Source organism: Canis aureus, chromosome 14 (assembly GCF_053574225.1).
Source record: "Canis aureus isolate CA01 chromosome 14, VMU_Caureus_v.1.0, whole genome shotgun sequence".
Lineage (NCBI taxonomy): Eukaryota > Metazoa > Chordata > Mammalia > Carnivora > Canidae > Canis > Canis aureus.
This window is the reverse complement of record NC_135624.1, coordinates 8,019,719-8,047,496: the sequence shown is the minus strand read 5'-3', so window position 1 is coordinate 8,047,496 and position 27,778 is coordinate 8,019,719. Positions and strand designations below refer to the sequence as shown.

General features: G+C 34.6%; 1 protein-coding gene across 38 annotated transcripts in view; it reads right to left on the bottom strand.

Annotated features, from left to right (window-relative positions):
• Nucleotides 1-27,778, bottom strand: part of RIMS2 (regulating synaptic membrane exocytosis 2) — a 580,692-nt gene that overhangs the window by 490,355 nt on the left and 62,559 nt on the right. For 23 of the 38 annotated variants that reach the window (XM_077846871.1, XM_077846876.1, XM_077846877.1 and 20 more), the window contains exons 2-3: nt 6,943-6,975; nt 6,454-6,540 (exon numbers count right to left, since the gene is read on the bottom strand). The exons of the other annotated variants lie outside the window; for them this stretch is intronic. In XM_077846871.1, the coding sequence (XP_077702997.1) occupies nt 6,454-6,540; nt 6,943-6,975 (120 nt within the window). The remainder of the gene's footprint in view (nt 1-6,453; nt 6,541-6,942; nt 6,976-27,778) is intronic. 38 annotated transcript variants of the gene reach the window in all.

The window sequence follows — 27,778 nt, the reverse complement described above, 5'->3', positions numbered from 1 at the left end:
TCTGGAAGAGACAGGAGAGAGAAAGGGCCCTAGAGTCTTGAAGGAAAAAACTGTTATAAGCCATGTTAACAATTAGCACTTCAGTAAAAGCCTCAAAATGTCCATCCTTGGATTCATGTTTTGCACCTAAAAAGACATAAATAATTTTCCCTGGACTATTGGAAATCTGTTCCATTTTATTATGCTTTGTTACTCCAATGATCAGCTTTAGCTGATGGTTTCTCACATGCTTTCATATATTTTCATTGTTATCACATTTTTAACCTCCTTTAGGCTTTCACTGCCACCTAAGAAAATGCAAAAAATTTCCTTAGATCCCACTGACAAAAATCTAATAGATGTTCCTGGAAACACTACACACAGTAAGTTTCCTTCCTTCTGGACATTTCTTGTATTCCTATTATTAACCCAAACCTTCAGTCTTACAAAAATTCAACCTTGATCCCCAAGTCATTACAGCAGTTTCAACAGAATCAAGAGTACAAAGTATCTTTGCTTTGTAGCAGATCTTTACCTTTTGGCATCCTGAAAATTCCATCGCTTGACAATAAATGAAAATCAAACATAAACTAACTGTAGTAGATGTACTACCACTCATTATGTAGAATCACCTCTCTTTGTGATCACATGGAAAAACTTTCTAGACTCCCTTGTAGTTAGTTAAGAGCCTTGTGACAGGTCTGGGGAATGCACTGTGAGCAAACTGACCAGTCTTTCATAATTAATGCGTTCTCCACTTTCCCTTCCCTCCACTGTGTCTCTTCCTCCAATGCAGCAACCCTGGTAGCTCTGCATTTCACTGGGCTTACCAACAAGACGTAACAGAAGCAGCCTGGACCCCTGAACTGCCACTTTGAAGAGAAGCATTCTATAATCCTATAAATAAGTCTCAGTCTCTTAGTGGGCCTGTGCCCCTGGGCTAGGACATATACATGTGCTTCTGCTATCCTTTCAGTGAGATGGGAAGGCGATAGGGGACAGCCGTTGGGTATTTCCCTTCTCTTATGTTGGCTAGCTAATGTAGTTTCCCTTGAGAACAAAAAGCTCTGGGAACATTTCAGAATGGTTACTTTTACCCTTCCCCTGCTGAAAGTGTGAGAGAATTTTTCACCGACCTTCACCTTGAGAACCCCGCAAGGTCAAACACAAAACTGGGGAAGTTGGGAAGATGGTTCCCCCAAGGCTGGGCTCCCAGGAGGTTTTAACCCTTCATCAGTCCACACTCAGCCTTCAGACTGAGTTCCATCAGTTATAGTTTGAGTTTTCCTACCATATCCTGGTTCCAGTAGTTTCTGTTTCCAGTAAACCTTGGTTCTCTTTATTCACCTCTCCCTCCAATTGTCAGGGCACTGATTTGCCCTGTGATCTCAATTACGTGACAGATCTTAGAAGAGTCGTTGATTTCCAGTTGTTTAGCCTTTTCTTGTTGTGAGGATGAAAATAACAACTTCCAAACTCTTTATATGTCAAAGAGGAAACCAGAAAATCTCCACATTTTTGGTTTACATTATTTATCAGCATGTCTTTTTCCTACATGAATGTGAAATATTTGTGAGAGCAGAAACCATTGTCCTTTTATCTCTGGATTACTAGCACGCTACACAGTGTAAGAATTCTTCAGGGCTCAATCACAGACCTTATCTGCTCTTTTTCACACATTAAGGTATCTTATCTATCTTCTAGCTCTAACACCAAAAATTGTAACTCCAGTCAATCCATATCTCTCTTTCAAAGTTGGCTAATTTATAGCATCCTAAACATAAAAAGTTTAAAACTTAAGTTTTAGTTGCTAGTCCTAACCTGTTCATACTTCTCCTCCACTTTTTCTTAAAGATTTTATTTATTTGAGAGAGAGTGACTAAAAGAGAGAGCATGAGCAGGGGGAAGAGCAGAAGGAGAGGGAGAAGCAGGCTAAATCCTCGGACTCCGGAATCATAACCTGAGCAGAAGGCGCCCCCATCCTTTTCCCTTCTTGATCAGAGTTAATGGCATCGGCACCCAATCAGTTCTTCTGATCAGAAATCTGGCAGACATCTTTGGCTCTTTTCCCTTCCTTACTAACCTCCTCCATATCTACCACACTAAAAATTCGTGTCATTTCAACCTCCAAATATATCCCAAATCCACTCCTCTCCATCTTCATTCTAAGCAACCTGGTCCAAGTCATCATCATCTCTAGCAGAGTCTTTCATAAAATCCTCCTCATTGCTCTACCCACTTCTATTCTCACTCACTGTACTCCTAGAGCAGCTAGACTGATGTTTACACATAAATTAAATCCTGTCAAAGCCATGTTTCCAGTTATCTTCTTTTTTTGCTAAGACTCAGATCCTTTTATGCTGAGACTCAGACTTATCATTCTCTATAAAAACACTGCCCTATCTAAGTCCTACCTCTGGAATCTCATCTCCCACCATGCTTCATCTTGTCCACTGTATTATAGCCACACTAGTCTTCCTTGTCCCTCAAACCCCTCGCTACTTAAAAACTTTCACATGTGATGTTCCCTGTGCTTAAAAAGCACTCTTCCTCTTAGCATTTTTTCCTATTAAAAGACCTCATATCAAAGAGGATTGTTGCTGAGTGGCCACTTGATTCTAATGATTAAAATGTTAGATTTTCCTAGTATTCCAAAAGTGTAGTTTTTATTTTGTCCCAACATGAATAACTAATCCAATTGGTTGGTTTAATTAATCTGTATTTTAAAACCTTCAAACTGACCTTTGAAATTATGCTAGATATTGGGAATACAAAGTTAAATTAACAGTTGCATTACAAAGAATTTACCTTTTTTTTTTCCCTAGTATGCCTATCCTTAATTACCCAGGGACTTGTTTTACACTTTACATATAACCAATATTATATTGTCTTTAGAGAAACTTTCCCTTATTTTGATGCTGTGGCAAAAAATGGAGGGAAGGAAGGAAGGAAGGAAGGAAGGAAGGAAGGAAGGAAGGAGAAAGAAAGGAAGAAGAAAGAAAGAAAAGAAAAGAAAGAAAGAAAGAAAGAAAAAGAAAGAAAGAAAGAAAAGAAAGAAGAAAGAAAGAAGAAAGAAAGAAAGAAAGAAAGAAAGAAAGAAAGAAAGAAAGAAAGAAGAAGAAAGAAAGAAAGAAAGAAAGAAAGAAAGAAAGAAGAAAAAATAAAATTAAAATTATTTAATTCGTATGTTAAGGAATTTCTGCAAAGGTTGAAAGAACTGATAAGAGACAAATGGCTCAATTGATTTTCTAAGCCTTAAAACTTATGGAAAGTCAAAGTTGGACACACTGTTCTACTTATACCTACAGTTTCACATGAATTACCCAAATCAAAATTGGTAAATCTTCCTGTTGTAGTAAAGAAATATGAAATAAACAAACTCTAAAAATACAGACTCAAGAAACCTACATTATTATACCTTTGAATAACCACAAAATGGGTTTCATTAAAATGAAATTACTGTTCAGGAAATATTAGACTTTTAATATAAATACTTAGTTATTCTACTACAAAAATATTTATAAGGAGTATGAAGAAACATAAGTCCTACTTTTTATATATTAAATGAATATCTGGAATTCAGTTCTTAGAAATAATTTTATGGACGAATGAACGGAAAGTAAGCAGATAGGAAGCTACCCCATTTAAATGGTAGTCAAAGAGAGAAAAAAAAATCAGTTGACTCAGAAAGAAGTCTTAGACTATGGGAAGATGAATTAAAAGAGAAGATTCACAAGTATCCTGGTTTTTGGATCAAAAAGATAAAGGGAAAACTTCTGGAAAATTATATACCAAAAATCTTCAGCATAACAGGAATATGAGATGAAAAAGATAACAATTAAGAAAATCTATTAATTATGAATTTGTGTATGTGTGAGGAGCCCAATGCAGAGCTTGAGTTCATAACCCTGAGGATCAAGACCTGAGCTGAAATCAAGAGTTGAACACTCAACCAACTGAGCCACCAGGGCACCCCTAATTATGAACTTTTAAAACTGCACAAACCACAGATTAATAAGAAGAATGAGTTGCCCAAGATACTCCAATGGAATAGTACCTATTAAATAAGAATTAATTTTTAAAACATCCAAAATACTAGTTTTTTCTCCTACCATCATCCTATCCAAAAGTCAAAACAAACTGAATTATATTTATTATTGAAATAAACCTATTTCAAGTTTGCCTTGATCTTTCTGTCAATCAAATGTCACTTTATTTCACTTTATTTCACTTTTTAAAGTTACTAACCAAATATCTATTTTATTTAATGCCCATTGTAATCTACTAAATAATATAACTTAATCTTGATTACTTTCTAAAATTTGCCAGTTAAAATACATAACTGAAGTCATTTAATACTGCGGCAAATTTGCATCTAATTATATTTTGATAATAATTTTACTATTTTATGATATTTTAATGACTTAATGATAATCACCAAAATAATACATAGCTTGCCATTTTATTACAATTTTTTATTAGAAGAGTTTACTAAATTCATTTCTACTGTTTGTAGCACAGTATTCTTATAGTATAAAAGGACAAAACACATAAAATCAGTTGTGAAAAAAAGTTTTACTAAGTTCCTCCTACAGATCAGGCATTCTGCTAGATGCCAAAGATAAAACAGCAAATAGAACAAACACAAGTCTTGACTTCATCTAGATCAAATACAGCAACAGTTCCCATTTTAGAGCTACATATACAGTAGACACCACCCCCAGCCCTCATCCTCAGTTTCACTTTCCATGCTTTTAGTGATCCACTGTGGTCTGGAAGCAGAGGATCCTCCTAACATATCCTCCTTAAAAGGTCAATAGTAGCACACCTCTATGTAACAGGACCTATGTCATTCCCCTCACTTTATCTCATCATATAGGCACTTAATTATCGCACATCATCACAAGAAGAGTATTATAAAAGATATCTTGAGAGAATCGACATTTATATTGCTTTTATTAGAGCATATTAAAATTGTTCTATTTGATTAATAGTTATTGCTGTTTATCTCTTACTGTGCCTAATGTATAAATTAAACTTTATCATAGGTATGTATGTATAGGAAAAAAAAAACAGTAACTATAGGGATTATGTGCCATCTGCTGGTTCAGGTATCCACTGGGGTCTTGGAACATATCTGCAGATAGGGGTGAAGGGGATTCTTTTTTTTTTTAAGACTTTATTTATTTATTCATGATAGACACAAGGAAAGAGAGAGAGAGAGAGAGAGAGGCAGAGACACAGGCAGAGGGAGAAGCAGGCTCCATGCAGGGAGCCCAACATGGGACTTGATCCTAGGTCCCCAGGATCACACCCCAGGCTGAAGACGGCGCTAAACCGCTGAGCCACTGGGGCTGCCCCAAAGGAGACTCTTATAAACTATTAGAAGTAGTATGCCACAACATAATTTTAGGTTGGTTGAAACTAAAACACTGACAAAATTTACCATAAAATGCATACAAGTAACATAAAACAAATGAGCAGATTACCCTCAGCCATAATAAGACAAAAAGATATTTATCCTCTAGTTTGCGTTAAAGGCAAAGATGAAACTCTCCAAATATTTCATCTGAGGGCTCCTAGAATAGTCATTCTTATCCTCTCCTAGAGTTCATGTCACTTCTCCCTCTGCCCCTCCCTACAAACCATCTTCTCCATAAAACAGAACTCCCACTTTTAAAAAGCATAGAGGCTGAGCTGTAAGAGCACCCTGGAGTAAGAAGGCAGTCTCCATGGAGAGATTAGAATTTAAATAGATACAATCTTTCTCACATTCTCAGTTACTTCCACTTCAAAATACACATAATATTGCTTACATCAACTTAAAAAGATATGTGTGAACAATTTTTTAAAGAATGTTTTCTATTCTGCTAACAAACTAAAATAAATGGAATTGACTTTTCTTTAATGTTTCCGGTTAATGTGAGAATAAACTGCTACGTTTCCCAAATTATGTCAACTTAATGAAATGTTTGGTGAAAACAGGATTCAGTGGTCAAATATTATTAGTAAACACTGTATGTTCTAACCCCTTTGGAGCATATTTAGACACTCAGAAGTAACACAATAAAGAAACCTGCTTGTCCTTTTTTTAAAAGAATCTTTCCCAAACTCAAAGACTAAATTGGGGTGGGTGGGTAATATTTCTTAATGTCCTCTGAATTATTTTTGAAAGAAACACACTTAAAAATACACTGCATACTTAGAGAAAGATGTTTTACATGACAAACATAGTTTATATTATCCATACTAAAACTGAGGGGAGAATGACCTCTCTTCATTTTTACTACCCTATAAATTATCCTGTTTTCCTTTTAGATTTCCGTTATAATTAAAGATGAAAGTATCAAACTCATACCCTAACAATTTTTGTTTCTGAGGAATAATATTCCCAGGGCAGCATTTTAATGCATACTCTTCAGTATGTCATGCTATTAGAGATAATATTTAGTCTATACAGATCAGCTTACTTACGTCTGGGGCTCCTTTTCATTTTGTTGTTTTTGCTGGGGCTGAAGAACGTTATTTACCAGTTCAGTGATCCCACTAAAGGGAAACCACCTGTTTAAATAAGCAAATAATGTGACTGAATAACCAAATGAATAACAACGTAGGTCAAATGTTTTCTTACCCATAATAATAAAAATACACAGGCACAAAAAGCTACAGCCAATGGAAATGTGAGCGCCAATTATCATCAGGCAGTCAGAATGTAGGGAAATTAAGTTTGAACACTTTACCAGTCCACAAGCAGTCAGCAAAAAACTACATCCAGTCCATAAGTGGATGAAGTAAGAAGCTGCAGGCAGCTCTCTTACAAGCCAGAGAGTCAGAAAAGCAGAAGACACACTAGCTGCAGCCTATCCAGTATTAGTGTAAGCTAATACCATACAAGGTGCAGAAAGCAGAATATGGCAAAGGTACAGAAATCAAGCCTACTGCACTCTTAATACATTTACTTACTGTGTCGGTTGTGGTTTGTGTTCTTCTTTGACCCTAAAAAGATAAGTTTGCACAACTGAGTGCACTGTACTAAGAAGAATTTTCTATCTACAGGTTGTGGTCATATAAAAGTGAAAAATAAGGTTTGCTACATAGAAACAGTTAGTGCTTTGCTACTTGGAATTATACATTTAAAACAAGCTGACACAAAAAAAGAGAAGTTGAATCGCTTGTTCTGAATAAAGGATTGATATTAGAACTCTACTACTGCTTTAATGATTCCCTGATTTAGTCCTCAAGTTCTCTGCATATTTTTATTAATACTGATATTGAAGCTTTTAAAATACTTATTTTAAAGTACCAGATTAAACACAGTTACATTTGGTTTACTGAAGATAAACAGATTTCCTCTTTATTTTTTAAAGTTCTTCCTTAATATAAATTGAAGGCATAAATATTTTAAATAAAATGTAAGTTTTATAGATGTATTTTAAAAGCCTTACAGATGAACTTATTTATTGCTTAAATGAGCAGATAAAATAATTGGGCGGTATGTACCCAATCTACCTAAAAAATAACTACTAAAATAACTATGTATATTAAATTCTAAACATTTATAAGCTAAAGTAAATTATTCATATAAGATAACAGACTAAAAATGCATTTAAACTATAATCAACTCAGTGCTTCACTGAAATAGCACTGGATATTTACAGGGCAGAAAAAGATCATACCCAAGGGTACTGAATTCCTCTGAAATCTGGCTTCTCACACTTTACCTAGGACCAATCCTGAGAGGCAAACCTATGACCAATGATCAGTTCACCAGCTTTTACTTTCCCAAAGAAAGGCTAAGAATTGGTAACTAAAATTGGTCACCAAAATCTAGTACTTTCATAAGGAAATTATATTAACACTGTGCATTAAACTCTTTTTAGATCAAACTGATTTTCCTCTCCAGTGTGTTCCTATTTATAATAATATAAGCAATAAATGAAAACATATACCCTTATATATTTTTGTGTCCCGATGAATAAATATAATTGGTAATTGTGTATCTCTATATTAAACCAAAGAGGAATATACTGTGCTCTCTGCATAAACTTCAAAAAAGTGTAATACTTTTATCTTAGAGTTAAAGCCACATTATTTAGTATTTAAATATAGTCATATAATAATTTAATAATAAAAGAGTATATTTAGCACCAAATATCCTATCAACAAACAAACACAAAAAAACTTAAAAGAGTGACACTGGATTCTATCCTGAAAACTTACTATATATTTCCTGGAGAATAAGATAAAAATCTTTTAACATTTTAGAACAAAATAGGCCCCAAACAGATAATGTCAAAGAAAGATAACCATATCAGCTCATCAAAATGGACAGCAATGCAAGATTACCCTTCACCAAATGAAATTTATGTTAAAAACAATAAATATTGAAATAAATATGTAAATGAGGAAACAATATTGTCAAAGAATTCTTGGGTGATCTCTGCAAGGAATCATGTTGCTTTTGAAATTAGTGACAAAAGTTTTCATCATAAACAAATTAATATTAATCTACCAGTCAGTTCCTAATTTCAAAATCTTTACTTGAAAAATTAACACACATAAAAATGTTATTTACCAATTCAGAAAGTATTTCTGGGCTTTGTAAAATAACTATATGTGAAATAATACAAATATTTGCATCAGCTTTCCAAATAAAACATGTATCATAGTAAGGCAGTCAAAATATTTATCCTGTCAGGTGGCCAACAGACACATGAAAAGATGTTCATCATCACTTACTCTCAGGGAAATACAAATCAAAATTACAATGAGTTATCACCTTCCACCTGTCAGAATGGCTATAATCAACACAAGAAACAACAGGTGTTGATGAGGATGTGGAGAAAAAGGAGCACTCATGCTGTTGGTGCAGCCACTCCTGAAAAAGGTATGGAAGTTCCTCAAAAAGTTCAAAAGAGAACAACCCTATGATCCAGTGGTCACACTACTAGGTATTTACCCAAAGAATACAAAAACACTAAATTCAAAGGGACACATGCATCCCAATGTTTGCAGCAGCATTATCTACAATAGCCAGATTATGGAAGCTGCCCAAGCATCCATCAATAGATGAATAGATTTTAAAAAAAGATGAATAGATAAAGAATATACCACATACAACAGAATATTATTCAGCCATAAAAAAAGAATGAAATCTTGCCATTTGCAATGACATGAATAGAACTAGAGAGTATGATGCTAACAAAAATAAGTCTACCAGAGAAAGACAAATATCATATGATTTCACTCATATGTGGAATTTAATAAACAAAACAAATAAGCAAAAGAGAAAGAGAGAGACAAACCAAGAAACAGGCTCTTAACTATAGACAATAAATATGGTTACCAGAGGGAGGTGGGTGGGGGAAATAGGTCAAATAGGTGATGAGAATTAAGGAGTACACTTGTGAGGAGTACTAGGTGATGTACAAAATTGTTGAATCACTATATTTTACACCTGAAACTAATAAAACACTATGTTAAAAAAAACTATTCTGTCTTTAAATACAATCAAGAGTATAAAATCATTCTTTTTTCCAATATTTTAAATAAATTCAAACCTCAAAATGTCTGAACATGATTAAAATGCATGTTGAGATAATTTAAGAACTGGTAATATGAAAATGTAATGATATCATATATTTCTTTTATAATACACTATTATTATTAGCAATGAACACCTGCATTCTTGTATTCCAAAATGTGTATAAAGGGCTTCCAGTTTCCAGTCTGATACAAAAAAAAAGGCTTGGAAATCATCACTTCTATCCTTACAACAAGCAAAAAGCCGAACAAACTGAAATTCAACAACTCTTCTTAGAGCCATCAAAGAGTTTAGGTTATTGGATACACCTCTAAGCTGAACTCTAAAGAAACAGACAAATAGATACAGACTATCACATTTTACCAAGAGTACAAGCCAAGGGGCAGAAGTTCACACCTGAAGCTACTATCTATAGGAATACTTTTAACTATAACTGATTAATTACTAGAGACACAGTGTGGACTGGATTGAGAGTTTAAAATTCCAACAGATCCCAATCTTATTGCGCCACCACATTTCTATAAATTTTCTCTCCAGGAGCTCTACCATTGTGTGAAAATCAAAGAAAAATCTCCTCCTAACTCAGCTCAGGCTCACCAAAAGACAGATTACTGAATGCTTCTCAAATATCAACACTATACCACCAAATCAATAGAGTTCCTGAATAATGACCAGAGATGATGACTAAAAGAACTGCAAGTTTTAGACACGATTTAGTTGAAAGTCTCTAGGGAAACACAAGAGCAAGGAAGGAAGGAAAAAAAAAAAGTAAGATACAAATAAAGACACCAGCGAAGATTCTGGGAGGATGATGGAGTAGAAAGCAATAGGAATCTGTCTACCCACCTAGACAGCAAAAGCAAAATCTGTCTGATGTAACTATTTTGGAAATGTGGAGTCCAATGAAGGCTTTCAACTTCAGTAGAAGACTTGAACTATACACTGCAGTTAATTTTGGTTAACTTGGGCTCTTAGCATAATATCAGTTATCCAATCCCCACCTGCCAGACCCATAGCACATTGCTGTTCACCTGTTCCCGGAGCAACCTGCACACAGCTTCCAAGAGTCAGGGTAGGTGAAAAGGACTCTGTCCTCCAAATAATATCAGTGATCTGTGCTCAGATCACAGACTACTGCTTCCCATCTCAGAAGTACAGACCAAAAAAATGGATGGCTATTGTTGCTGCAACTCCTTACACTGTTGAAGCCCTTCCCCTCTCTGACTAAAGTGATTTCCAGGATATTTAAATGGCCAGAACATTTACCCCCCTCTGTTTTTCAATTTTTTTTTCCCTTTGGGAGCCAGACATTAAAGATTGAAACATTCAAAAGTAACTGCATATATGGGAGAAAGTAAAGTCACTACACATGCCCAGAAAAAGGCCCAAGCTTAGCAAAGAAAAAAGACCTTAAATTTACACCACAGGATAATCCTCAGGACAGAGACAGCCTACAATTAATTTATATATATATATATATATACACTCACAAAATAAATCAAAAACAATAACAGAAAACAACAAAACCAGTGAAGGGAAAAAAATCTTATTTTCAGAGTTACCACATTACATTCAAACATCTAATTTTCAAAAAAAAAAAAAACAAAAACAAAAACAAAAAACCCTAAGGCATACAAACAGGAAAGTATTACCCATTCAAAGGAAAAAAGGATGAACAGAAACTGCCCTTGGAAAAGACCTGACAGGGGCACCTGGATGGCTCAGTGGTTGAGCATCTGCTTTTGGCTCAGGTCGTGATCCCAGGGTCCTGGGATCAAGTCCTGGGAGGGAGTCCCACATCAGGTTCCCCACAGGGAGCCTACTTCTCCTTCTGCCTATATTTCTGCCTCTCTGTGTCTCTGGTGAATAAATAAATAAAATATTTTTAAATTAATTAAAAATATATATATAAAAGAAGGGAAGAAGGAAGGAAAAAAGAAAGAAGAAAGAAAGAAAGAAAGAAAGAAAGAAAGAAAGAAAGAAAGAAAGAAAGAAAGAAAGAAAGAAAACCAACCTAAAATTCGGTATCCAGGGAAATTCTTCCAAAGTGGGAGCAAATTAAATACTTTTTCGGACAAGCAAAACTTAAGGGAATCCATCATCAATATACCTGCCTTGCAAGGAATGTTAAAAGGGAGAAGGAAATGATACAGGTTGAAAACCCACATCTACATAAAAATAGGGAGGGGATTAGAAAAGGAATAAATGGGGGTAAAATAAAATATTGTATTTTTCTTATGTTTAATTGATCTAACAGATAATTTTGTTCACAGTAATAATAGTAACATTATAGCTCATGGATAAATGAAATGAATGACAGCAATTTTTAAAGTACAGGAGGGAAGAATGGGGAATACTCTGTTATAAAGTACTTGTACTACCCCTAAGGTGATAGTGTTATCTGAAAATAGATTAGTTGTAAAAGTACACTGAGAACTCTTCAGCAACCACTAAAAAACATTTTTATAAATGAAGTATAATTCATATGCTAAGACAGGAGAATGTATGGAATCAAATCATATAAAATGTTGAATTTAAACAAGAGAAGGGGGATGCCTGGGTGGCTCAGCTGTTGAGTATTTGCCTTTGGCTCAGGGCGTGATCCCGAGGTCTTGGGATCGAGTTCCCCATTGGGCTCCCCACAGGGAGCCTGCTTCTCCCTCTGCCTGTGTCTCTGTCTCTCTCTGTGTGTCTCTCATGAATAAATAAAGTTTTAAAAAGTAAAAAATAAAATAAACAAGAGAAGGAAGAAAAATAGTGGAAAACAAAGCAAAAGCAGAAGAAAAACAAAAGGAAAAGGAGAACTAAAAGAACACAGGCAACGAATGGAATAGTTATAAATATAGCAACTATTAATCCAATTATATCAATAATCTCTTAAATGTGAATGATCTAAATACGCGAATTAAAAGGTCAAAGTAGAGTTAAAAAAAAGCCAACAACGTGTTGTCTACAAGAAACCCACTTTAAATATAAAGACACTGATAGATTAAAAGTAAAGGAATGGAGAAAGATACACCATGCTGACACTAATAAAAAGAAAGCTGAAGTATCTACATTAATTTCAGACAAAGTCAACTTCAGAACAAGGAAATTAGCAGGGATAAGGTGGAGTATTCCATAATGACAAAGGGGTGAATTCTCAAAGAACACATAATAATCCTTAATGGGTATGCACCTAATAACAGAGTGTCAAAATATGAGAAACAAAAATTGATAGACAAGCCACAAGAAACCGACAAATCCACTGATAGAGTTAAGACTTTACACTTCAATCAGTAATTGACAGATCCAGCAGCAGAAAATCAGTAAGGACATAGCTGAATGAACAGCAACATCAATAAAATGTTATTAAATGACATTCTCTAATACATCATCCAATAATACCAGAATACACATTACTCTCAAACTCAAATGGAACATTTACCAAGACAGACCACATTCTGGGCCCTAACAGGTTCCTTAACAAATTTAAAAGAATACAAATCATACAAAGTATCCTCTGAGTCACAAAGAAATTAAACTAGAAAACAATAAAAAAACTGTTGCAAAAAATTCAAAAATACCTGGAGATTAAACAACATACTTCTAAATAACACCTGGATCAAAAAAGAAGTCTCAATGGAACGCCTGGGTGGCTCAGAGATTGAATGTCTGCCTTTGGCTTAGGTGGTGATCCTGAGTTTCCGGAATCAAGTCCCACATCAGGCTCCCTGCATGGAGCCTGCTTCTCCCTCTGCCTATGTCTCTGCCTCTCTCTGTGTCTCTCATGAATAAATAAATAAAATCTTAAAAAAAAAAAAAAGTCTCAAGAAAATTTTGAAGTATTTTGAATTAAATGAAAATGAAAATGAAAAACACTCTATCAAAATTTGTGAGATGCTGCTAAAACAGTACTTAGATGAAACTTTTAACACTGGATGCAAAAGAAAGATCTAAAATCCATAAACTAAGACTCCATCTTAGGAAACTAGAAAAAGGAGAATGAATTAAATCTAAAACAAAACAAAAATAATAAAAATAAGAGCATAAATCAATGAAATTTTAAAATAGAAAACCAATAGTCACAATCAACAAAACAAAAAGCTGCTTTTTTATAAAGACCAATTAAATGATAAACCTAGCTAAAGCTATACTAGTCAAGAAAAAGAGAGAAGACACAAATTATTAATATCAGAAATGGAAGACGGTCCATCACTACTGATCTCATGACATTTAAAAAGATAATAAAGAAATATTAAGAATAACTCTATGTTCAGAAATTTAGTAACTTTGATTAAATGAACCATTTCCTTGAAAGATGATCTCTGTGACAGTTCACACAAGGAGAAATAGATGATCTGAACAGGTCTAACATCTATTAAAGTAATTGAATCAAAAGTTAACAACCTTGCAAAACAGAAATCACCAAAGTCCAAATGGTTCCATTCGTGAACTCTACCAAACGTTTAAGTTGGAAATTATACCAATCTTCTACAATCTCTTTCAGACAAGGAGGCTCTTTAAGAGAACACTTTCTAACTCAATCTCTTGGAACAGCATCACCATAATACAAAAAACAAAGGCATTAAAAGAAATGAAAATTATAGACCAATATCTTTCATGAACACAAATGCAAATACATTCAACAACATATTAGCAAAGCAAATCCAACATGTATAAAACAATTGTACCCCATGACCAGGTTGGATTTATCCCAGACATGATGGTTCAATACTCAACAACCAGTTAGTATAATAATCCATTGTATCAATAGGTTAAAGAAGAAAAATTATATATCATTTTTGACAAAATCCAACAACCATTCATAATAAAAACTCTAAACACACTATGAATTGAGAATATTTCCTCAATTTGATAAACATAAAAAGCTACAGCTAGCATTATACCTAATGATAAAAAAAAGTCTTCCCCTTAAAATCAAGGAGGAATTGACTACACGTAGAGATCAAACAAAGGAATTTTTAGGATATTGGAACTGTTCTAAGTGATCTTGTGGTATGTAAACATGACTGTAAGTATTGGTAAAAACCCATAGAGCTATATATCACAAAGAGTAAATGTATACAAATTTTAAATTTAATGTATGCAAATTTTTAAATTTTGCATACAACGGTAGGGGAATCCTAGGATGAAATGCAGAATGTGATAAATGAATCCAGCTCTGTTTGGGAAATGGATAATAAAGCTCACTGATACAAAAAAAAAAAAAAATGCTGCTCTAAGCAACAATGGGAAAGGATATTTTAAATAAGGCTTCCAGTGCTAAAGACAAAAAAAGAACTACACTTAAACATTGTAGTCTAATTGGTAAATTTGTTTGCACGTTACACAGGTCAGCAATTCTGAAACCATTGTGCATGTATACAGGAGCTGAACAATAACTTGTAGCTAATGAGAGCCAGGCTTCTCACTGTTAGAAAAAGAAGTTACAAACAAGCAGAGAGGAGGCTAAAATGAATGAACCTTGCCTACAGTGCTGGATTTAGAATCAAAGATATTAGTCTGGGGATGGCTAAACAGTTGGGCACCTGCCTTCGGCTCAGGTCATGATCCCAGGGTCCAAGATTGAGTCCCATATCGGCTCCCTGTGAGGAGCCTGCTTCTCCCTCTGCCTATGTGTCAGCCTCTCTCTCTCAGTCTGTGCCTCTCATGAATAAATAAATAAATCTTAAAAAAAAAAGATATTAGTCCGAAGTTATATATAGTTGCATGTTATAGATATAGGTGATAGATGATGATAATGATAAGTGACAGATGATAAATAGATAAAGCCTATAGAATTAATAAATTAAAGCTATTGTGCTCAAACAATTAGATTAATCAGACATGGAACTATAATTACAAGCATTTAGTTTCCTTCTCTCTCCCCAAAACTCCCCCAATGACAGGATTTCCCAGTTTGTTTGTTAGAATGGGTTAGGATTCAATGCTAGTAAAATTTATTGAATTGCAAGCAAATAAGTGTAACTGATGAGTCAGCAATCCTGAAAAGCTGAATCCTCGTGCACTGAAGAAAGCAAAGTGGTAAATGAACATCATCAAATCCCAGAAGGCTCAAGAATTGGCAGGACCAGATAACTCTAGAAATAGAGTAAAAGTGAGAATAAAAAAAAAGTTGAAAGTGTCTTGACTAACAACATGAGGACCCAGATTCCCCCCCTCACTCCATGCCTCCCCCTAGCCTCAGCAGAAGCTTAACAAGCATCTTCCCTAGAGAAAGTAAAACAGTATGATTAAACTCGCAGAGACCAGGCAGAGATGACAACAGCGGTGGTATACTGGACACGGACAAATTAAAAGAAATCTTATATAATGAATGTTAAAAACTCCAGCTTTTCCCCCAACATGGTCCCCCAAGCACTAGCAGCCAGGCATACGCCGTCTAGGATGAAGTCTGGAAGATTCTGCTCTGGGAAATCTAACTCACTCAAGAGAAAAGAATGGGGTTTCCCAACAATCCAACCTGGCTATATCACAGACTATGTTATTGTTGATCTTATTAAGGAACCCATATCTAAAGAAAAAGGAGGCTGAGGATATTATGAAAAGATTGAGATTAAACTAAGCTGCCAAACATTTATAATATCAGAACTACAAAAATGGGGAGAGAGGACAAAGAAAACAGATTACATTGTGAAAGAGTTCTTCTACTCTCTATTGTAACTGTAAAATGAAGTAATAAGATAGACCAGAGGCCACTTTCTCCCTGTACTGACCTCTACCATTGGTGCTTAAAGCTAGTACTACATCTGCCCCCATCTATTCAGAATTCCCCCCCTAATCTGTCACTCTAGTTCTCTTCTTCTATGCACCTTTCTGCCATAAGACCTATGTAAATATCTGGACATATTCAGGGAGAAATATGAATATTTTCATTAACAACCACATTCCTAATGCCAATTTATTTTAACATTTGTATACATGCATAAAAGGACTAAATTTTTTTTTTTTGGCATTTTACTCACAGCAAATAGATCAATATTTTTAAAACTACGGCTCCTAAATTCTAGCTGTCATTACCTTTGCCTATGAGAAAGAGCCACTCACAAATACTTGAAATACTTATGAATAATGGAAGAGAACATTCATCAAATCGTTAGGTTGTCAATGAATGCTGACGTCTTTTCCATAATACAGTTAGTTAGTCCACAAATGTTACATAATCAATCTCGATTATATATGTGGCAACTCTTCAATGCCAAATTGTTTTCCCCCTGACACCAAAGATGTTCCTTCACTACCAGATGGTATTTGCTCAGAGAATGCAAGCTTAATTTTTTCTAGGTTTAGATAAATGGATGAGAGAAAGAGAGAGATCCACAATGGAAGGTAATTCAAGACAAAAGTATTTTTAATTCTTCTTTTATATTAACATGAGCAACTAAATGCTTGAGTGTATCATTTAAAAACTGTAATCTTTTCTTTATATATCTTTTCCCAAATTTCTTTCACTAGTTACTCAAGCTTATCATTATCAGTTTGAGGTATAGATCTATTTTCCATTTTCTGAGGGAAAACCAATTAACAAACTTTTAACATAACTCAACTGAAATTCCAAAGCATTAATTTGATATAAAATAGCTGGTGAAAGGAAAATGGCCTCAGGAGAATTTAGACAGACTCAAATCCTATTTCTTGGCTATGTTACCTGGTATTTATGTGATCATGAGCAACTTATTTAATTGAGCCTCTATATGTAATTAGTAAAATTGTGATAATCCTGGATAAAAAATATTTAAAAGATTAAATAGTGCACATAGTTCTTACACAATAAGTGAAAGTACCCTTTTTCAAAACTGAATTTCCTTTCAAAACTATATTCAAAATAATTATTCCTGACTTTAAAATATTTCATTTCATTTCTGTAAATATATTCTCTTATGGAGAGGACAATAGGTGAATAGGAGAAAGGTTTGGAAAAGAAACTTTTCATTGCAAATTTTTTGTGACTTTTGTATTCAAAGTAAGTGAATAAAATTTACATAAAAATAGTAAACTACTATAACCAAAAATATTAATCAAATTCATTCAGTATGTAAAGTCCTAAGAATTTCATGTAAGTGAGCCCCCTGAAAGCAGGAATTATGTCTTATTCATCTATGAGAGCCAAGAATTTTGAACAATGCTGGGCACCTAGTAAATGTTGAAAAACATCAGGCAGAATGGATACATAATTGGGACTCTACATTTACGTGGTCATATTTATGTGGTTGCAAAAATAAGACTGAAAATGGCTCTCTAGCTACCTAAATTATACAATAGAATACAACTACTTAATTGTGCTATCAGAGGAGTCAAAAATAACTGATCCACTTATATATGGGGAGACAATACAGAAAATTCGGTGATTTGTCACAGCATTAAACACTTAAACTATCATTAATTTCTAGAGATTTGTAGAGAAAAATACATCCTCAAAAATCTCACAATTGCTTACAAAAATAGGGGCATTACCTTTTACAATTGAGAAACCAAGTAAATTGTGAAGAATGAAAAACTTTTTTCTATAGTAGATTACAAGAATAACTCAGAGTGAGCAGCACAGCAAATTAGTCCACATTAGAAGAGTATCTATATCTGATTAAGTGAATACACACAATGACACAAATACACACATTGTGAAATATCTCAGCAGCATCACTGTAAGTCACATAGCATTGGGTCCAGAAGAGGTGTTAAGATATTATCTAAGAGACTAGCTCTAAGTTCTTTTATTTCAAAAGCAGATTAAAAAAAGATAAGCATGAAATACATCAAAAATATTATTACTATTTTTATTAGAGTGGCAAGATTGTGGGTGATTTTATTCTTCCTGCCTCTATTTTCCAAATGTTCTCTAATATAATTATACTTTCTCATAATTAAATATATATATAATATTTTTAAGATATCATCTAGTTTAAAAAAGAACCATCCAGCGTACTGTATGCTTATAAGCAGTTTAAAAAAATCAAGCGATCTTACACATTTAAATGTAAAATCCATTTTCAAAGGGTCCAAGGAAGAGATTTACAGTTAGCACCACCCGTTTAGTGAGGGGACTTGCTAAACAATTCTTTCTACCCTCATCACAATGACAGAGTTGCTCAAAGAACAGAAATGAACTCAATTTCCATAAGATTTCTTTATATATATACATCTTTCCCCCCATAAGATTTCCATAGGGCAGCCCCTGGGTGGCGCAGTTGGTTAAGCTCGATTTGGGCTCGATTTGGGCTCAGGTCATGATTTCAGGGTCATGAGATTAAGCCCAAAGTTGGGCTCAGCACTCAGCACAGTTTGTTGAAGTTTCTCTTTCCTTTTCCTTCTGCCCCACCCTGTGCTTGCTTGCTCACTCTAAGATAAATAAATAAATCTTTAAAAAAAAAAAAAAAAAGATTTCAATAGGAAGATGACTAAGCACTTCAACATATACACATCTTTCAGAACAATAATCCTCTTAGCCTAGTCACTTCCAAAGTAGCATAAGACCAGAACTGCAAGAGAGCTTCAAATGCCCATATGCTGCTGAATTACACTTTGGAATCCCAGTTTACACAGTGGCTTTACTAGATGAAGTATGATGTGAAGTCAGGCATCTCAGGGTAATGTTGTTCTGGAGCTTATGCAAAGGTTGTGATAGAATTCAAGGGCTTCTACAATAAATTTGATGTAGTTTACACTAACTCAAGGCTTTTTATATATGCTTCTAAAGTTGATCACAACCATATGGAATGATCTCTTCTGATTTATTTTGTTTTTCTAAGCCCCAATGTAGAGCTCAAACTCATGACCCTGAGATCAAGATCTGAGCTGAGATCAAGAGTTGGACACTTAACTGACTGAGCCACCCAGGTGCCCCTGGAATGATCTCTTTGAATAAGTACCATCTGAAAGCAGCCAAAGCTAAAAGTAAATTTTCTATGCAATGACATTCAAATATTTATTAAGTTGGCCCACAATAATATATTTTACATATAATGTATATTTATACATACATTTATATAAATGCATACAATAAAATTTCATTAAACAATACTTACAAAATACAATGCACAATAATACCATCTTTTCAATTCACAACTTTGTTTTTAATTGCTAGTTATACTTCCACAAAACTGATTTCATGACTCAGTTTGAAAAACACTCCTCTACAGTTAATGAGCAATAGATTACACCTTATAACCTCAGGACAAATCTAGATCTTCTGAGTTCCCCATGACTTTGAGGATATGCCTAAAGTTTAGGAGAGAGGGTTAAGACTTAAAAATAGCCAAATAACATTAGGTGCCCTTATAATTAGCTATTATACATGCAAATGTGACAGGTTGTTGGGTCACCCTATATAGGTTTCAAATCACTGTAATTCTATGTGCACGAGTCAGAAGAGGGAGGTTTATTGGGGCCAGGAGGTAAGTATAAGCATTGAGCAGAGAAAAGGAAATGAGCTTTAAGTAGGCAGAAGCAGGAGATATGGGACCTTCTGGGCTGACAAAGGAAGCAGAGAATGGAAAATAAACACAGCCAGAGCCAGGCAAACAGGTAGAACCTGAGGCAGGAGGCTAAATGAAGCCAGAGCCAGAAGGGAAGGTAGAAACAGGCACACAAGAGGAAATAAGGCCAACACAAAATACTGTGCGATGCCAGAAAGGAAAAAAGGCTGATGGCATTTGGCTGCATCATGCATGAGAGCAGAAAGGCATGTGCTGTTATGTGTGTTCTCAGGCTATCAGAGAACGAGAACTTTGTACGCAGCTAAAAGTCTGTAGTTTAAAAAATGTGGTCTCTGTATTATGCTCTATTAATTACTTCTTCTTTCCTACCAATAATTTGACCTGTTTTTATTTAAAATGCTTGACTGAGTAAATAAACATATGTTCCTTATCTATCTGGTACTGCCAGAATTTAGAATCAATTTTACTTTCTGCCATAGTGTTTTATAATTCTTAACGGCTCTAGATGTTTTCCTAGTTTCTTTAATACTTCATGTATACAACATTGCTGTGGAAATAATTATGTTGCCTTAACAGAAAAATAAATTAACATTAATACTACAAGGAGCGAACTTTTACTTTTTTCATATTCTGTACTAATAAAAAATTTTTTCCAAGAGATTTCAATGAATTAGTGATGCAACTGCTACAAAGTTATTAACATTTGGCAATGCCTAAGCTATGTCTTTGAAAAACGGATGCAAAAAATAAATAAATAAATGACTGCAGAGGTTGATTTTCTTTTTTAATTTATCAGAAAATAACAAGAATCAGTAACTATGTAATAAATGAAATTCAAAATGAGGTCAGATTTAAATTTATCAAAATTAGTCAGACATTTACATTTATGAGCATAACTAGTTTCCTACCTGGTAACCCACCAAAACCTACTCATTCCAGTTCATGATTAGGCAAATGTACTACAAAACAAAGATTTTTAAAGGCCTATGTGGTATTAGCTATCATATTAATTGGTGAACACCTAAATGAATGGCAAACTACTATTCACAGTCTAATTTCAGTAACAAGTCAACAAAATTAAAAATATGAATTTAGATAATATTTCATAAAATAAAATTTATATATATAGCACTAGTACCCTCAATAATTTTGCTATTTAGAAACTGTCCCTAGTCAACCGACTTATTATTTAAGTAGTACATTACAATAACTTTTACCAAAAAAGGGCTTTTTCCCAAAAGCTTTTTGTAAAAGAAAAAAAGGATGGAAATAAGTTCAAAGATGAATTTCAGAAAAGTAATTTAGAAAAACCTAAAAGAGGTGCAAATGCCCTACAATCCAAAATATACAAGCATGTTCACTGCAACATGGTTTGTAAGAGAGAAATACTGAAAGTAACCTGTAGTAGGAGATAAGTTACCAAAATAACAACCTCCCATTATCTTTGGTTGGTTGGTTTGATTTGGCTTTGAGATATAATTGGCATATAACATTGTAACTTTTAAGGCATGCAATATGTTGATTTGACACATTTATACATTGCCATATGATTACCACCTTAGTGTTAGCTAAGTCATAATTATCATCTCTTTTTTGTTTTTTGTTTGTTTTTTTAAGATTTTATTTATTTATTCATGAGAGACAGAGAGAGAGAGAGAGAGAGAAAGAGAGGCAGAGACACAGGCAGAGGGAGAAGCAGGCTCCATGCAGGGAGCCCGACGCAGGACCCGATCCCTGGACTCCAGGTTCACGCCCTGGGCCGAAGGCAGGCACCAAACCACTGAACCACCCAGGGATCCCCTATCATCTCTTTTTTGGAAACATTTAAGATTCTGTCTCTCAGTAACTTTAGCGTATATAATACAGTATTACTGACCATAATCACTATGCTGTGCATTGGATTTCCAGAACTTATTCATCTTTGTAGCAAGTTTGTACCCTTTAACAACATTTCCCCAGTTTTGCCACCCCCAGCCCCAAGTAACCACCATTGTGCTGTGTTTCTATGAGTTCAGCCTTTTTAGATTCTACATATGAGTGATATCACTGCAACATTTGTCTTTCTCTGTCCGACTTCTCTAACTTAGCATTATGACCTAAAGGTCCATCAAGCTGTCACAAAAGGCAGGATTTCCTTCTTTCTCATGACTGAATAATACTCTATTATGTATATGTATATACACACACATACTACACCTTTATTCATTCATCCATTAATGGGCACTTAGATTATTTCCATATCTTGGCTACTGTGAATAATGCTGCAATAAAATTGGGAGTGCAGATGTTATCTCTTCAATATCCTGCTGTCATATCCTTTGGATATATACCCATATGCTGAATCATATGAAATTCTTCTTTTAGTCTTTTGAGAAACCTCCATACTGTTTTCCATAGTAGTTAAATGAAGTTACATTCCCACCAACATTGCACAAGAGTTCCCTTTCCTGCACATCTACATCCACCACCACGTGTTATCTTTTATCTTCTTAGATGGGAGGAGGAGCTTAAAACAACACACAGTTACTCTCTTACAATTCTGGATGTCAGGGAGACCTGGGTGGCTTAGCAGCTGAGCATCTGCCTTTGCTTAGGGCATGATCTCAGAGTCCCAGGATCAAGTCCCACATCGGGCTCCCTGCATGGAGCCTACTTCTCCCTCTGCCTATATCTCTGCCTCTCTCTCTCTCTCTCTTTCTCTCTCTCTCTCTCTCTGTCTTTCATGAATAAATAAATAAAATCCTTTAAAAAAAATAATTCTGGTGTCAGAAGCTCTAAATCAGTTGCACTGCCTGAAATCAAGGTGGTTAGCAGGGGTGTCCTCTCTGCACCACTCTAGGGGAAAATCTATTCCTTTGCCTTTTCTAGCTCCTAGAGCTGTATTCCTTCCATTCCTTGGTTCATGGTCCCTTATTCCACCTTCAAAGCAAGAAGCATAGCATTTTGCTTTACCCATCGCATTTTCTCCTATAGTAGAATCCCCTTCTGTCTTCCCCTGGTAAGAATATTTAGGACTGTATCATTGAGTCCACTTAATTAATCCAGGATATTCTTCCCATCTCAAGATTCTAAATTTAATCACATCTGCAAAGTCCTTTTTGCTATAAAAGGTAATGTATTCATTTTCTCAGAGTCCAGAGATTATAACATAAACATATTAGAGGGTTATTATCCAAGCTACCACATGGGGCAAAAGAGATCTTTTCCTTTTTGATGATAGCCAATCTAACAGTTATAAGGTAATATCTCGCTGGGGTTTTGATTTGAAACTCTCTGATGATTAGCAATATTGGGTACCTTTACATAGACATATTGGTCCCTTGTATGTCTTCTTTGGAAAAAATATCTATTTGGTTCCTCTGTCCATTTTTAATCAGATTGTTCATATTTTTGTTACTGAGCTGTATGAATTCTTTATGTAAAAAAAATGAATTCTTTATGTACTTTAGACATTAACACCTTATCCAATATATGGCTTGCAAGTATTTTCTCTCATTCTGTAGGATGCCTTTTCATTTTCTTGTTTCTTTTGATATGCAGAAGCTTTTTAGTTTGATATAGTCCCAACTTGTTTATTTTCCACTTTATTGCTTATGGTTTGGTATCATACCAAAAAATCATTGCCAAGACCAATATCAAGGAGCTTATCACCTAAGTTTCCTTCTCATTCTATGTTTTCAAGTCTTACTTTCATATCTTCAATTCATTTTGAGTTGATTTTTTTGTGTATCATGTAAGATAGGGGACCAATTTCATTGTTTTACATATCAAATCTTCAATCCATTTTGAGTTGATTTTTTGTGTGTATCATATAAGATAGGGGACCAATTTCATTATTTTACATTATAAATGTAAAGTTTTCCCAACACTATTTATTGAACAGACGATGCTTTCCCTACTGTATATTCTTGGCTCCTCTGTTTTAAACGGATTGACCTTTTACGCATGGGCTTATTTCTGGGTTCTCTATTCTATTTCATTGATCTGTTTGTTTTTATGCCAATATCATACTGTTTTGATTACTATCCTTTTATAATATAATTTGAAATGGGGGTGAGCACGTGGCACTTGGATGGTTTAGTTGGTTAAGCATCTGCCTTCAGCTCAGGCCCTGATACCAAGGTCCTGAGATCCAGCCCCATGTCAGACTTCCTGCTCAGTGGGATATTTGCTTCTTCCTATGCCCCTCCTTCTTACTTGTGCACTCTCTCTCTTTCAAATAAATAAAATCTTTTTAAAAAATTTTTTTTTAAAAATTGAAATCAGGAAGTGTGATCACTCATCTGTTCTTTCTCAAAACTGTTTAGGCTATCTTTATGTTTCCATACATATTTTAGAACTATTTGTTGAAATATGTGAAAAATGCCATTGAAATTTTGACAAAGATTACACTGAATCTAAAAATGCCTTTGGATAGTATAGACATTTTAACAAAATTAAATCTTCCAATCCATGAGCATGAAATATCTTTCCACTTATTTGTGTCTCTTTCAGTTTCTTTAATTAATGTGTGACAGTTTTGAGTGTACAGATCTTTCACTCCCTTGGTCAAATTCATTCCTCGGTACTTTATTCTTTTTGATGCAGTTGTAAATGGGATTTTTTTTCTTAATTCCTCTTTCTGATCGCTTGTCATCAGTGTATAGAAACACAAGAGGTTTTTTTACATTAATTTTGTATCCCACAACTTTACACAATTAATCAGTTTCAACAGTTTTTTTATGGGTCTTTTCTATATATATCATGTCATCTTCAAGCAGAGACAGTTTTACTTTTTTCCTTTCTGACTTGGATGACTCTTATTTCTTTTCCTTAGCCTAACTGCTCTGGCTAGGACTTCCAGTACTGTGTTAAATAAACATGCAGAGTTGGCATCCTTGTCTTGCTTCTGAGCTTAGGTGACAAGCTGAAAGCCACCATTGAATATATAACATTAGCTGTGGGCTTGTAATATATGATCTTTATTCTGTGGAGGTATGTTCCATCTATACCCAGTTCACTTAGTTTTTTTCTTGACTGGATATTGAATTTCATCAAACTATTTTTCTGCATCTGCTAATATGATTTTTATCCTTTATTTTGTTAATGTGGTGAATTACATTTGTTGAAGATATTGAATCATCCTTGCATGCCCTGAATACATTCCACTTCCTGATGCTGTACAATCTTTTAATGAACTGTTGAATTCGGTCTAGTAATATTTTGTTGCGAATTTTTGCACCTATATTCATCAGGAGTATCAAAAATGTTTTTCCTTGTAGTGTCCTTCTGGTTTTGATATCAGAGTAATCCTAGCCTCATAAAATGAGTTTGGAAGTACTCCCCACTCTTCAATTTTTGGAAGAATTTGAGGATTGTCATTAATTCTTTAAATCATTGGTAGAATTCACCTTTCTTGATTTTTTGTTTGTTCAGAGGTTTTTGATTATTGATTCAATCTCCTATCTATTCTGATTATCTATTTCCTTATGATTCAGTCTTAGTAGTATGTATATTTCTAGGAATTTATCCATTATGTTTAAGTCATCAACTTCTTAGCATATGCTTGTTCACAACAGTCTCTTATAATATTTCATATTTCTATGGTATTACTTGTAATATCTTATCTTCATTTTTAATTTTATTTGAGTCCTTACTACATTTTTTTTAGGGAGTCTATCTAAAGTTTTGTCTATTTTTCCCCTTTTTCAAGTTTTTATTTAAATTTCAGTTAGTTATCATACAGTGTAATATTAGTTTTAGGTGTAGAATTTAGTGATTCATCATATAATATATAATAACATATAATAACACCCAGTGCTCATCACAACCAGTGCCCTCCTCAGTATCCATCAGTTATTTCACCCACCCCTCCACGCACCTCCCATCCAGCAACCCTGTTTGTTCTCTATAGTTAAGAATCTGTTTTCTGATTTGCCTCTTTTTTTTTTTTTCCCTCCTATGGTCATCTGTTTTGTTTCTTAAATTCCACATATGAGTGAAATCATAAGGTATTTACCTTTCTATGACTGACTTATTTCACAGCGTTATACTCTCTAGCTCCATCCATGTTATTGCAAATGGGAACATTTCATTCTTTTTTATGACTGAGTAATATTCCATTGGGTAACACACACACAGACACCACTTCTTTATCCATTCATCAGCTGATGGACATTTGGGCTCTTTCCATAGTTTGGCTATTGTTGATAATGCTGCTATAAACATTAGGGTGCATGTGTCCCTTCCAATCAATAATTTGTGTTCTTTGGGTAAAAACCTAGTAGTACAATTACTGGATCATAGGGTAGCTCTAATTTTAACCTTCTGAGGAACCTCCATATACTGTTTCCGAGAGTGACTGCACCCCACCCACAGTAGAAGAGGGTTCCCTTTTATCCACATCCTCAGCAACATCTGTTGTTTCCTGTATCATTAATTTTAACCATTCTGACTGGTGTGAGGCAATATCTCATAACAGTTTTCATTTCTATTTCCTTCGTTGACGTTGAGCACCTTTTCATGTGTCTGTTAATTATTTGTATGTCTTCTTTGGAAAAATGTCTATTCATATCTTCTGCCCATTTCTTAACTGGATTATTTGTTTTTTGGATGTTGAGTTTGATAGTTCTTTATAGATTTTGGATACCAATCCTTTATACATTTGCAAATATCTTCTCCCATTTTGAAGGTTGCCTTTTAGTTTTGTTGACGGTTTCCCTGCCTGTGCAGAAGCTTTTTATCTTGATAAAATAATTCCCAATAATAGTTTATTTTTGCTTTTATTTCTCTTGCCTCAGGAGACTATCTAGTAAGAAGTTGCGACAGCCAATGTCAAAGAAGTCACTGCCTGTGTTCTCCTCTAGGAGTTCAATGGTTTCCTGTCTCACAATTAGGTCTTTCATCCATTTTAAATTTGTATTTGTGTATGGTATAAGAAAGTGGCCCAGCTTCATTCTTTTGCGTGTTATTATCCAGTTTTCCCAACACCATTTGTTGAAGTGACTGTTATTTTTTAAGATTTTGTTTATTTATTCATGAGAGACACAGAGAGAGAGAGGCAGAGATATAGAGGGAAAAGCAGGCTCCACGCAGGGAGCCCGAGGTGGGACTCGATCCTGGGACTCCAGGATCATGCCCTGGGCTGAAGGTAGGCGCTAAACCACTAAGCCACCCAGGTATCCCAAGACTGTCTTTTTTTAATTGGATATTCTTTCATACTTTGTCAAAGATTACTTGACCATCGAGATGTGGGTTCATTTCTGAGTTTTCTAGCCTGTTCCGTTGATCTATGTGTCTGTTTTTGTGTTAGTACCATACGGTCTTGATCACTATGGCTTTGTCATATAACTTGAAGTCTAGAATTGTGATGCCTCCAGTACTGCTTTTCTTTTTCAAGACTGCTTTGGCTATTTAGGGTCTTTGTGATTCCATACAAATTTTTGAATTGTTCTAACTCTGTGAAAAATGCTGTTGGTATTTTGATAGGGATTGCATTAAATGTGTAGAGTGCTTTGGATAGTATAGACATTTTAACAATGTTTGTTCTTCCAATCCATGAGCATGGAATGTCTTTCCATTTTTTGTGTGTCCTCTTCAATTTCTTTCCAGTGTTCTGTAGTTCTCGGAGTACAGGTCTTTTACCTCTTTGGTTAGTTTATTCCTGGGTATCCTGAGGTTTTTGGTGCAACTGCAAATGGGACTGATTCCTTGATTTCTTTCTGTTGCTTCATTAATGGTGTATAGAAATGTAACAGATTACTGTACATGGATTTTTGTATCCTGCAACTTTACTGAATTCATGTATCACATCTAGAAATTTTTTGGTGGAGTCCTTTGA